The sequence below is a fragment of the Tiliqua scincoides genome, chromosome 4, assembly GCF_035046505.1.
Source record: "Tiliqua scincoides isolate rTilSci1 chromosome 4, rTilSci1.hap2, whole genome shotgun sequence".
NCBI classification, from domain to species: domain Eukaryota; kingdom Metazoa; phylum Chordata; class Lepidosauria; order Squamata; family Scincidae; genus Tiliqua; species Tiliqua scincoides.
The window spans coordinates 161,659,768-161,672,833 of NC_089824.1; the positions used below are offsets into that span (position 1 = coordinate 161,659,768).

Below are 13,066 nucleotides of genomic sequence, written 5' to 3' on the forward strand. Positions count from 1 at the left end.
TCATTTGGATGCATGAAGGATCAGCCTAAGACAGTGGTTTTCAGACTGGGGTGTCGCAACGCCCCAGCCTGAGGGCCCTGGCCTCTTTCCCCTAAAGGGGCAGGGGCAGGGGGGAGGCAGGGAAGGGGCAACAACGCGATCCCCATGATCACGCAGCTCAGGAGGGCTTCAGGGACTGGGATGCACTCACCAATCCCTGCAGCAGCCTGTTGGGAGTGTGGGGAGCCTTGCATGAGCATCTGCAGGGCCCCCCAGGTCATTAGAAGTGAAAGTGGAGTGATCGCGCTCCACTTCCACAAAACTGAAGGGATTTTAAAAGTATGCATCCCTGGAACTCCAAAAACTCAAGGCTGACTGAATTCCACGTAAGGTAAAATTAAATTTCTTCATACACATGTGTATAGCATCAAATGATTAATTCTGGTTAGAAACTCTAGCATCTCCTCTCGTCATCTCTCTGGTGCAGGTCATATGTCACCATGCAGCACTACGGAGTGAACGGTTACTCTCTTCATGCAATGAATTCTCTGAGCGCCATGTATAACCTTCACCAACAGGCAGCACAGCAAGCTCAGCATGCCCCAGACTACAGGCCTTCTGTGCACGCTCTCACGTTGGCAGAGAGACTGGCTGGTAAGAACAACTTATGGATTTTGTGCATGCATTGGGAGGGTGTAAAGAATTGTGGCCTGAGTGCTGCTGAAATAGGACTGAACTATGAGCACAGTCCCAAGTCCTGATCATTTGTTAATCCCAACAGGCTAACACAAATTAAAGCTTGAGACATAGCAGAAGTCCAGTTTCCCAAACGAGTACACACAGAATGAATATCCTGCAAGACTTGTGGCAGTTACATTAAATACCCAAAAGAGTGAGCAAAGTTGGACATACTCACACTGTAATTTTTTAGTTCAATATTTTACCTTTCAAACATGTTTCATGAGATCCAGAGATGTCAATCTGGACACCCACTTCCAGTATCAATCTGATTGAGAAGCCTATGTGCAGAGTGGGCCCAAGACCTCCGGGCAGCTGAGGTGGAGTGCCAAATGATGTTCCTCTTACCTGGAGATGTGCCAGTCTCTGCTCTTCTTACTTCTTGTAGCAGAAGAGGAAGGGTGAAAGAGAGGAGAGTGGTGGGTTACAGAGCCAGGATGGTGTAGTGGTTTGGGAGGTGGACTTAGACCTGGAAGATCCAGGTTCAAATCCCACCTCAACCATGAAGCTTCCTGGGTGACCTTGGGCCAATCACTTTCTCTCAGCCTCACCTACCTCACAGGGTTGTTGTGAGGACAAAAGGAGGGGAGCAGCTGTGTACACTGCCCTGAGCTCCTTGGAGGAAGGGCGGTATAAAAATATGAAAAATAAAATAAAAAATAGAGTATCTCAACATTCTAGCCTACCACTCTCCCCTTTCACATTTTATTTTATGCTTCATCCCCTTCTTCCGATCAAGGGAATGGGAGAAGAAGGAGGAACAGCAAAGATGTATGAGTCAATAGTGGTGGGTACCCCCTGCCAATTTGCCGCCTGATCTTGCTACCTTAGTTGATCTCATGGATGGCCTGGACTTGCCTATCTGTAAAATGGGAATAATGATCTTTTGGAAACTCAATGCAGCAAAGTTGTAAAGCACAAAAACCATGCTAATAAACACTGATTAGAGCTTATATAGCCAGCACCTGATATTGTATAAGGCTTTTTATTTTTGTTTTTAGTTCCTGAATTAAATTCTATATACATTCATATTGTGAATGTGAATGTGATTTGAACATATAAGTTTGGAAAATCCAATTCAAACAACTAATCTGTTTTGGCTTTGTAAAAAAAAAAATTCAGCCTTGCAGAATCAAACCTCTTGCATCTCTCAATGGACCACTCATCCAATCAAGGCGCATTTTTCTGCCCAGCACATCATTGATTAGCGCCCAATAATAACTGAGTTGTGAGATATCTAGCATTGACTGTGCCAGCAACCAAAACAAACATTTTGTTAAGTTTTTCACATTCCAGTATTGTAGATCTTATTGTCCACGGGGAGCTGGGTGTCATGAAGAGTTGCATAAGTTTTTGCTTCTCCAGCTATTACATGTTCCACCTCACTTAAAAAAAATAAATAAATCAAGCTTGTTGAAGAAAGAAAGTCTGAATTTGGGTTGGACCATCCATGCAGCCCAGATCTGCAGAGAAATATCACTATGAGGCAATGGAGCTAAATGTGATTGCATGATTCCATCTTTATTCAGCATGTCCCAAATGTGCAATCTTCTTAACCCTGCAGCATGCATTCTTTTACGTACCTTCTTATTTATTGCAGCATTGCTTTGAAGCCAGTCTGATAAAAAGATGCCCTGTATTCAGCAAAAGCTCTCTTGCTCGGTTTCTAAAGTGATGGTCCCTTTGCAAAAGCCAAGCATAGCTGTAGATCTGACCTAGAATGGAGCAGGCTGGGAGTCTGGAATGAGGGTGTGAGAATAGTGAAAGTGTTCTTTGGGAAGTCATTGCCCTTCTGATAAATCACAGCAAGAATAGCAAAACAAGAGCCTTAAGCTGCAATCCTATACATGTTTGGTAGTAAGTCCCACAGTGTTCACTGGTGCTCACTCCCAGGTAAGAATGTGTAGGACTGCAGACTTAGTCTTACCTTTTTCCGTTGAACTTCCTATTTCTACATCTCCATGTTAAAGGGCATTGTGAAGCGACTGAGAAGATGCATGCGGTTACTGTTAGTTTCTGCTGTTAACAAAAAAATTACCAATGCAGATGTCAGGATTTATTTTTAATTCTTAGGATTTTTTTTTAACCCACCAAAATTAATAACAACCAATCTCCAAAAGTTCTTTAGCTGCTATTCCCCTCTATCCTCTCCAGATCAGGACACTGCAGCAAATAGACAGGGCAGAGGGCAGAGCAAGAACAAAGCAGTACATAGAGTACCCAAGCCCTGTGCAGAAACCTCCCCATTCACTCTTCTACAACTGTGCTAGTGCCCCAATTTTTTTTCTTTGAATGATGCACACAAATTACACTAATTAAATTGGCCACTTCTCTTGTCTTCCAACGGCTGTACGTTTCAAGACATCATTTTGGAGGCCCGTTATGGCTCCCAGCATCGCAAACAGAGAAGAAGCCGCACGGCCTTCACAGCCCAGCAGCTTGAAGCCCTGGAGAAAACCTTTCAGAAGACTCACTACCCAGATGTGGTCATGAGGGAGCGATTGGCGATGTGCACCAATTTGCCAGAAGCCAGAGTGCAGGTACTCATAAGTCAGTATTTCTCATGTTAATAAGGCAGACAGGACATTTCATGTGAGGCAGAAGTGGTTCGAAAGGAATGCACATTGTTTGCCCTGAAAGTAGTGCCTTAGAATAGAGGGACTCCAACTGTCTACACATTATGCTGAACCAAGGTACACATTTCTGTATGGTTTACATGACCGCAAAACAGAAGTGGATCACCATCACTGTTTTTAGAGATTCTGAGGCTTGAGGAGCCCTGTGGAGGCATTGGCGGACTTCCCACACACCCCTGGAGAGGCCAGTGCTGAGAAAAGTAAGTTTTAACCCTGTAGTTAAAAGTTAAAAAGTAAGTTTTAACCCTGTAAGTCCCCGGCAATGGCACAACACTGGTGATGGCGTTCCTGCCTTTACTCCTCCCATGTAAAGACTTAGGTGGTTTCCAATGTCTGAGGAGAAGTTTGGGAACCACTGGTGTAGAAAATTTGTCACACTTCATTTGTAGGTTTAAAAAATCCACTTTAGTTTTTTTTTTATTGAAGGGTGCAATCCTAACCAACTTTCCAGCACTGACACAGCTGTGCCAATGTGGTGTGCACTGCATCCTGCAATGGGGAGGCAGTCAAGGGGGCCTTCTCAAGGTAAGGGCATATTTGGGACCTTACCTTGGGGCTGCATTGCGGCTAGGCTAGCGCTGGACAGTTGGTTAGGATTGCACCCTAAGTGAAATTTCATGTTCTGAGTGACCGTCCAGTAATACCTCCTATAATGCTGTGTGTATGTGCCTGGGAAACTGAGTGCTATGTGAATATAACACTGTTTTTAGGTAGACATGTTCACTGTATTGTACTTACCAGTGCTTTAGGTCAGAGCCTGCTATGCAATTTATCACTGTTGCCATCACTCCTGCATGGCAGCAGTAGAAGATGACAGGAACAGCTATTGCCAGGAGCATGAGCCTGGTTGTGACTCATCCCTGAGAACTACAGGCTTCTTGTTGATGAAGGCACCTAGGGTACATTGCCTTGCTCGCTGTTTCCTTTCCTGAAGCATTTCTTGGTAGCAAGCAATTGGCCCCATGCTAGCCAAAATACATTGAGCTCAATGGCACAGTGCCTGCCAGAATATGTAGCTTCTGTTGGCTCAAAGCACAGCACAGGCAGTTGTTCTCTTCTGCACTGAATGTTTCAACTGTTTATTGGGTTTTAAACTTTTCCTGTTTTATAATACCATACGAAGTTCACCCAGGATGAAGAGTGCTGTAACAGTGTTTTTGGAAAGAGTGTTATAAGAGGTATTTCTAGGCCCAATTGGTGGTGCCTATTTTGAACTCATATCTTATACATGCACCTAATACAGAGGTGTGCATGTGCTTTGTGTGTGTATGGGGTTTTTGTGGTCAATCTTCCCGTTCAAAATACACTACCTCCTCAGAAACCCACCCACCCCCACTGGAACATGAATTCAGAACATGACTGAGGGGAAATGTAATCACTACATGGTATGTGTGGTTTCTAACTATTGGATTTCCCATTTCATTGCCAAACCTTTAAACAAAACCATTTAGGCATTCAATGTTGGCTGTTTCTGTTCATAAAGGGATAATGCTTAACCTGTCCAGTGTTTGTTTTCAAATAAATAAATATCCCATTTTAAAGAAAAAGCATTCAGAGTGGCCAACAAAATTCAAGGGTACATGAAGAAGCAAATAAAATAAAAATAGCAATCATTTAAATATGAGTAAACAATAAAAACTAAAAAAAAGGGGGGGGAAGGAAATGAGTATTGTAGACAAAAACTAGCCCTCTGTTGCAAGCACTCTGTAAAACTAAATATTTTTTTTAAGTGGTGCTGAATGGCCAGGAATGAGGGGAGGGAGCCTCCTGGGAAAGAAGTTCCATAACCTGGATGTGATGGTCCAAAAGGGTGCTGCCCCCCTTACCCACCTGTATAACTTCCAAAGGGTTTTTTTTTGGGGGGGAGGGGGGAGGCAGACATTTGGTCTTTGCTGAAGATCAAAGAGAGAAGGTTGTGAGGTACTGTTCCTTTAAATCTTTCTACTCTCTTCTTTGCAGTTTACTTCCTGTTTCCTATTTGACTCTTGGTTTAGACAATAAATAAAGCTTACCATGGCTGTTAGGTTTTTGTGAGTTTCTTGGGAATGGCTTCCAGGCTCATGAGATCCCATTCCTTATAGCAATTTGGTCCCAGGCCACTTTGGGATTTCAGAGTCAGTGCCAGGACTTTAAACTGAGCTCAAAAGCAAATGAGAAGGCAGTACAGATGATACAGTGTCAGTGTTATATGCTCCGTGCAAAGGGTTTGACTTCTGGTTCTCACTATTGTATCCTTCATGGCCTTAGTTTTCTAAAGTGTTTTTTTTAAAAAACCCTAATATTGTTATATGAGATTAGATGAATTTTAATCTGCTTCTCTTTCTCTGCCAAATGAAGGTTTGGTTTAAAAATAGAAGAGCTAAGTTTCGGAAGAAGCAGCGTAGTCTGCAAAAGGAGCAGCTGCAGAAGCAGAAAGACTCTGAGGTCAACCATAGCGAAGGCAAAGCAGAAGCTCCAGCACTGGAAACGCAGACTCCAACTCCCGATGCAGACAAATCTCTAAATCTGCCAAGTGAGGTCAATACAGAGCTCAACCTAACTCTCTCAGAGCAATCGGCCAGTGAATCTGCAGCAGAGGACCAGACAGACAGAGAGGAGGAATTCAAGATCTCGCTGGAGGAGAACAAAGCAGACAAGAGCCCTGGTGCCGAAAACAAGGCTCTGAGCAGCAAAAGGGCAAGCCCAAAAGCAGGTGAGCAGGAAAATCAGCAGGCTTTTCTAGGAGAACATTGGGTCTGCTGGAAGGGCAGCCCATCCATGAGGCTAGGTGGTATGGGTTACATCAGTGGCAGATTGTGGGGGGCGGGGGTGGGAGGGCATTGGATTTGGAGTGTCCTTCACTCCAATTCTGCTGCCACTACTGCCATATCTCTCCAACCCACTGCAGGAAGCAAGTGAGAAAAGGTACATGTACCTCCTTAACTTGCTCATGGCATGGTTTCTTCAGGCTTGGAAGTGTGGGACTTCTGGTTTAATTTATAGAGACTGTGGTCCCTTTAAATCAAACTGGAAGTGCATTTCTGCATTTGATGAAACAATGCCAGGTCCAAAGTAAGGGTTTTTTCCCCCCCTTTGAGTTGTGGCAGAAAACTGGCAGCAGCATCAGGCATCATTCCAGGTCACACCACCCATGGTCCATGAGAAAGAGTTTTGATCAGAGGTAGAATAATTCAGACAAATTTTTTTTAACAGCATAAAATTATTTTCCACCACCAGTAACTTACTGTAATCCACAAAAAAGAGGATCATTGAAAATAATCAAGCAAACACTTTTTTCCAGTCATTTTATAGACAGAAAACTACAAAAGACCATTTTTCCAGATACAGGTGATTGGGAACACAGAATTTTTGTGGACCATTTATGGAACCCGGTTCCCATTTATGAGACCCAGTTAGTCTATGGAACTCCTTGCCCCAGGATGTGGTGATGGCATCTGGCCTAGATGCCTTTAAAAGGGGATTGGACAAATTTATGGACGAAAAGTCCATCATGGGTTACAAGCCATGATGTGTATGTGCAACTTCCTGATTTTAGAAATGGGCTACGTCAGAATGTCAGATGCAAGGGAGGGCACCAGGTACCAGGTGTACTGTGGCAATTTAGGATGAGATTTAGGGCCCTATTGGGCCAGTACCAGCACTGAGTGTCGCAAATATGCCATAAGGCGCACCTGCAACACTCACCGTTGGGCTGGTGCCAGCACTGGTTCTGTGTGAGCCCTCTCTGAGCCAGCACTGGACAGAGGCCAGTCGCATGCCACCTGGAGCTCTGGGTGAGCACTGGGTGGAGGAGTGGTAGGTTGGGGCAGGAGGGAGGCATTCTAGGTGGGGGAAAGGCCGGCAGGGGAGGTAGTGAGGTGGGAGGGGGGCAAGACTGGTGGAGATGTGCTCCACCGGATCCAGTGCCCTGCGCCAGGCCTTCCAGTCCAACACAAGGCTGCTTTACTATGCGCCAGCTAAATAGCCGGTGCAGAATTGAGGTGCCCCATTGCGGGGCCTCTTCCCTTATCCAGGGGAAGGGGATGAATGTTGGCAGCTGCCCAGTGACTAAAGGATACAGTGGCAGCCATTTCAGCACCACAGCTCTTCTGGGCACTAGGCAGCACAGAATTGGGCTGCCTGAATTTATCATGCAATTTAGCATGAACTTTGATTAGGCTACAGCTCTCCTTCAGTGAATGGGTTTTGAACTGGCGACAACTTCTCCATTGGGCCTGCTCTATCCCAATCTGAATGCATGTTTGTTCCTAGACACTGATGAGTCCATGATGGACTGTGGCTGGAGGAGCTGGCTATGCATTTAACCCCAATGTTACTGTCCTTCTGCTGGCACCCAGAAACCTGGAGAAAACTGGTGGCAGTGAATATAATTGCATGCCTGGAGAGGACCTGATAAACTTATAAGCAGCTACCAAATTCTGGTCATCTGAATCCACTTCAAGACTGAAAGTCTAGACTGAACTTTCTCCCTGGTCTTCTCTTTACACTCACTGGAGTAGTGAGGCTGTACCTCCTAAGCCTGCCCATCAGTCTCTGGAGCCAATGGAAGCTGTTTTCCTGTTACAAATAGACGAAAGGTGAAGGTCTGGTCTTGGGTGAGATCACAGTAAGGATCTTTCCAGCACTGACATAAGGGCAATGCAGCTCTGAGGTCAGGGAACAAACATTCCCTTACTTTGAGGAGGCCTCCGTGAGTGACACCCAACTGCAGGATGCAGCACATGTCCCATTGGCAAAGCACTGACATAAGGGGTTAGGATTGAGCCCTTAGACTGTGAGCCTTTTGGGGACAGGGGACCTTAAATTAATTGATTTTGCCTTGTAATCTACTTTTTGTTGAAAAGTGAAATATAAATATTATTAATAGCAATAACAGTAAATTCCCCAACCCCTCCTGCTAGCATTTCAATCCACATTGGGGCCCTGAACATCTGCTCTTTATATTTAAAAATACAGACAGACAAATCCCAATCACATACTGTGATCATTCTTTTCAGGTTGGAATTCACCCGCCATTACAATGAATGTCCATTAACTTAATTCTGTTTTTGTTTTAAATGCAGACTCCCCGATCAGTGCCACAGCCACCCCGTCTTCCAGCAGCAGTATGTCTCAGACCCACTCCTACTCCTCCTCACCACTCAGCCTCTTCCGTCTGCAGGAGCAGTTCCGCCAGCATATGGCAGCCACAAACAACTTGGTGCATTACTCCTCCTTTGAAATGGGGACCCCTTCCACCATGCCGTATTTGGGCATGAATGTCAACATGGCCCCCCTAAGCTCTCTGCACTGCCAGTCTTATTACCAGTCGCTGTCCCATGCCCAACAGGTGTGGTCCTCTCCTATCCTGCAGGCATCCTCTTCTCTTCCAAGCCTGAACAGTAAAACGACCAGTATTGAGAACCTACGGCTGAGAGCAAAGCAGCATGCTGCCTCTCTGGGACTGGACACTTTACCAAACTGAGTGCGAGACAGGAAGCAAATAGTAAGAGCTCAACTGATGGATGCCCACAAAGAAACGCACCATGTCTCTTCCACTGAATGGGTTGCCGTTTGACGTGCAAGAACAACTCTCAGTTTCATCCTGCATCAAAGTGCTCCCACTCATAGGGAAACATGGACTACTTTGAAGTCTCCTGTAGCTCTGGTTTCCATACCAGGTCTCACTACTGCCTGTTTCCACTGACCCATTTAAAAATAATCTGCCGAAAGGAAATATGTTTTAAATGTGAAATTGTCTTCAGAACTGTGAGTCAAATATGTAATGATCAGAGAAGATTCTTTTGATGACACTATGATAAATGTGTGGATTGATTTGTTTCTCTGGGGTGGTGGGGGACAGAAGGTCCTGCTTCATAATGTATATAGTTTATATAATGTTGGAACCGTTCTTTCACTTGTGTGTTAACGTCGGTGTTGCCTTATGCAGAATTGTGAAGCGCCCCCCTCCCTATTTCTTTTACATTTATATTCTTATATAGTAGATAGAATCAGCACTGTCACTGAGGAGGCCAAACTCTTTATCAGCTGAGTTGATGTGGTCAGCGTTACACATGGGGTTTAACAGGAAAATTATTCCTGACCCACAATGTCATGTTTTCCTCAAGTTCTTCATACTTACCAAATTTTATGAATTCTATGAGATTAATAAGATTTAATTCCTGTCTAAGCACCTCCAAGAGGACAAATCCACCTTCTGGGGCACTTCAAATAAAATGAATGCGAGAAATGAAAGCACTAGAATTTTTTTGTTCTTTTTCCTTTTTGGGTTTTACAAATTCCAAAGATTTTTATCCAGTTTCTCTGCTTTTTATTGTCCTTTGAAATGTACACTCTACTATTTATATGTTTTGTGTGAAGCACTCAGATAGATTTGGACACTGGCAAACCATTCACAGACAGCACATGTGCCCTTCCAGTGTTTTTTTTCTACACCAGTTGCATCATGTTGCCAGTCTGATAAAGAAAAGGATAGACTTAAGAGTGGGTTGTCCCCTGTGCCATATTATGCCTGGCTTTAGATGTAAACTCTGAAAACAAATACAAGGAGGATTTATAAGCAGGATTCACAAGTATGGACAAACCAAAATTTGAAAGGTGTAGAGTCTAAACCTAGTTTATGTGCAACAATAGAACACCATAACTAATCATATACTTCAGAGTTGAGCCCAACAATAGGCTAACCGTAAGCACTCTGTTGACAGTTTAGGCCCCCCAAATAAAGGAACTGGGGTTGTATATTCACAGCTGACCTAAATGAGCAGATTCCCCCCTGCACCACCACGTTCAATCATACATCTGAGGTATATCTGTGTGACAGAAATACTACTAGGGAAATATGTGACCCGGTCTTATGAATCAGTGCTGTGCAAATGAAGCCCACAATGATGGATTCAGTATTCCTTCACTAGCATACCTTTGCACTGATGACAGCAGTGGCCCCCACTCCTACTGTGCCACTATGGTACCCTTCGAAGTACCAGAGTGGAAGAGAAAGAAGCAATACCCCGTGCCATGCTGTGAAATTCAGTTGACTTCATGAATTCAGCTGATCAGGATATGCTTGTATGTTAAAGGGGTGAAATAAAGGCATAGAATCTTGGAAAGGTGTAACAGAACAAATTCAGTTTCAAGTCTCAAGTTATGCTGAACAGAGTTAACTTACAAATCAGCCCAAACTCAAAGCTCCCAGAGAAAGGTTTATTCATGTTATTTTACTATTGCTTGTGAGCAATCGCTAGCTTTTATAGTTTGGACGCTGACTATCAGTTGTCAAAAATCCAGAACTATGAATACAAAACCTTATTTTTCTGTTATCATAATTGTACCTTCCTTGGACTTGTGGGGGAACTGACAGCCCAATCCTCTCTTTAGCATCCACATACTGCCAGTGCTGGGTGTCACAAATGTCTGCAGTACCCGGAGAAGAGGGGCTGCTGGCGCTGAGCCTCAGTGCCACTCAGAGGGCTGGCCAGCGCTCCAGCTGCGCCAGCTGGCAGTAAGTCATATTGGGATGGGGAGCAGAGAGTGGGCAGGTAGCGGAAGGCAGGGTGGGGAGGAAGCAGGACAGGAGGGGTGGGAGTGGTAGAACTCTGCTCTGCCAGATCATTAACTTGATGTCAAGCCAGAAGGCCCAACATGGAATCTCTCAACTCTGCGCTGCCAAAATAGCTGGCACAGACTTGAGAAGCTTTGGGCTTCCCCCGAGGAGACCTCTGGCAGCAGCCACAGGGCTGCAGGATGCAGCAGTAGCCACTTTAGCACCATTGCACCCGGCAGTTGCACCGCCTTTAGGATTGGGCTGTTAAAAAACAAATATCAGTGTCTTCTACATCTTTTATAGTATAAGGGAGAGGTGACTCAGAACAGTATAGTGATTTTTGTTTAAATAAGAGAAAAGTTAAAACCAAACATTTTTCAAATATATGTGAAAACTGTTTCAGTGAAAACTTGAGCTTCACTTTCTCATAGTCAAAGGTCACTTTCAGTAACGTCATATAACAAATCTCTGGTATTTGACCTTTTGCACTAACTTTCTTTTTCTAACAGAACCAACATATCCTCCAGGAAAATATCTTGGATAAATTTTATGACAATAGTTTCAAAATGTATTGTTTGCCAATTACTGAATGATGATGATATTTTGCCATTATAGACCAATAGCTCTGAGCTAATTTGGTCAGCCTAACAATTCTGTACAAAACTGGACTAAGGCTTGACACTTTCATATGATTTTTTTACACTATATGGCCACCATTCAATACCATTACTAGATTCTGAAAAGAGATAGGAACAACTTCCAAGGCAAGTGGACCATTAGAGGTACAAGTGTTATGCCTTCTTAAGCCTTGAACATCTTTCTGTTATTGCTTGTTCTAATTGGCTGGAATCCAATCGAGGGTAGCTGGACCTGCAGCTAAGGTCCCAAGAGATGGTATGTAGAAAACGATTATAAACTCTTCAGTCCTTTGCAAGTGCAAAAATATATGGGATATATTCTTCTATATGGTCACTAAAAATAATCTGAGTGACACATTTTTTTTTTCCAAACCTAAGATTACCAAATGCTACCTTTAAAAACAAAACCTGTCTCTTGTTTTGGGTCTCGGTCTGTCTGCAGAACTTATTCTTCGTTTTGGATGTCATGCCCTTTGAAAACATTGAGTGGGGAGTCTTATTTCACAGGAGGGCAAAAAGCTATATAAGGTTCCTTTAAAATTGGCCCATTTCTTAAGAGTCTAGCGATAGGCATTAACACTGAGAGGCCACGTAAAGATGATTAATGAAATTTTTAAATTCACTTTATTGCAGAAATGTCCACATTAACTAAGAGCCCAATCCTATGCTTACTCAGAATTAAGTCCCATTATAGTTAACGGTACTTACTTCCAAGTAACTGCAGATAGGACTGCACCCTAATTTTGATTCCAATTTAATCTGTATAGTAAACATTACTACAATTTCCATGAAACTGGAGCAATATAAGGGTGGGGCTATTCTACTGTATTTCATTCTGTACAGGGATTCGCGTTGTAGGTTCTCTTAAAAAAAAAAGTATAATCTAAATCATGTTTCAACTTTTTTCTAGAGTCTAAAAAAAGTTTCCCATTTTTTCTGCTATCTTTCTCTTAATGGTAAACTAATCATTCCCCCCCCCCCCCCCAACATGTTGACACTTTGGAAGAAAAGTTGGAATTTTGTGTGGCCATTCAATAATGTAAAATAAGTCACCCACAGAGGAAGAACAGGCATTCAGTGATAAGCATTACCTTGGAAATTAAATGCCACAATAGATGTACTAAGAATTTCCTTTGAAATTATCATCTGAACTAAGTTGTTCTATTCATTTTCACACAACTGTTTGAAAACACACACATCAGTATAGATATTCCATTCTTGTATAAAGGACCAAACAGCTGGTTTAGCTTTAAACCAAGAAATAAATATACATATGAGTTTATTTATAAACTCAATTTTTCTTGCTAGCATTCATTCAAATAAGTTCTCCTTGTAATATTGTTGCCTAAAACCTGCATTTACTCATGATGTTTTTTATTGTCAAATAATTTTAGCCTCCTGTCCACCATAGCTGACATCTTGCCTTGTGATTTTTATTCCGAAGTGTCACAAAACATCTTCTCAGAAACCTCAAGTTGGTCTCTAGAGCAGGACTGTTTCGTGATCTGTAAACCAATCTTTTTTTGTGCGTGTAT

At 43.2% G+C, this 13,066-nt stretch overlaps 1 protein-coding gene across 2 annotated transcripts; it reads left to right on the top strand.

Moving 5' to 3' along the window:
• Positions 1 to 479: 479 nt before the first annotated feature.
• Positions 480 to 8,817, top strand: DMBX1 (diencephalon/mesencephalon homeobox 1). Of its 2 annotated transcripts, none has more exons than XM_066625928.1 (4): positions 480 to 633; positions 3,079 to 3,257; positions 5,691 to 6,045; positions 8,417 to 8,817. In XM_066625928.1, exons 1-4 carry the CDS (start codon positions 480 to 482, stop codon positions 8,815 to 8,817), a joined length of 1,089 nt encoding a protein of 362 aa, XP_066482025.1. The 2 variants fall into 2 exon arrangements, with proteins under 2 accessions (XP_066482025.1, XP_066482024.1); XM_066625927.1 differs by having other exon boundaries at positions 480 to 631; positions 3,062 to 3,257.
• Positions 8,818 to 13,066: the final 4,249 nt, after the last annotated feature.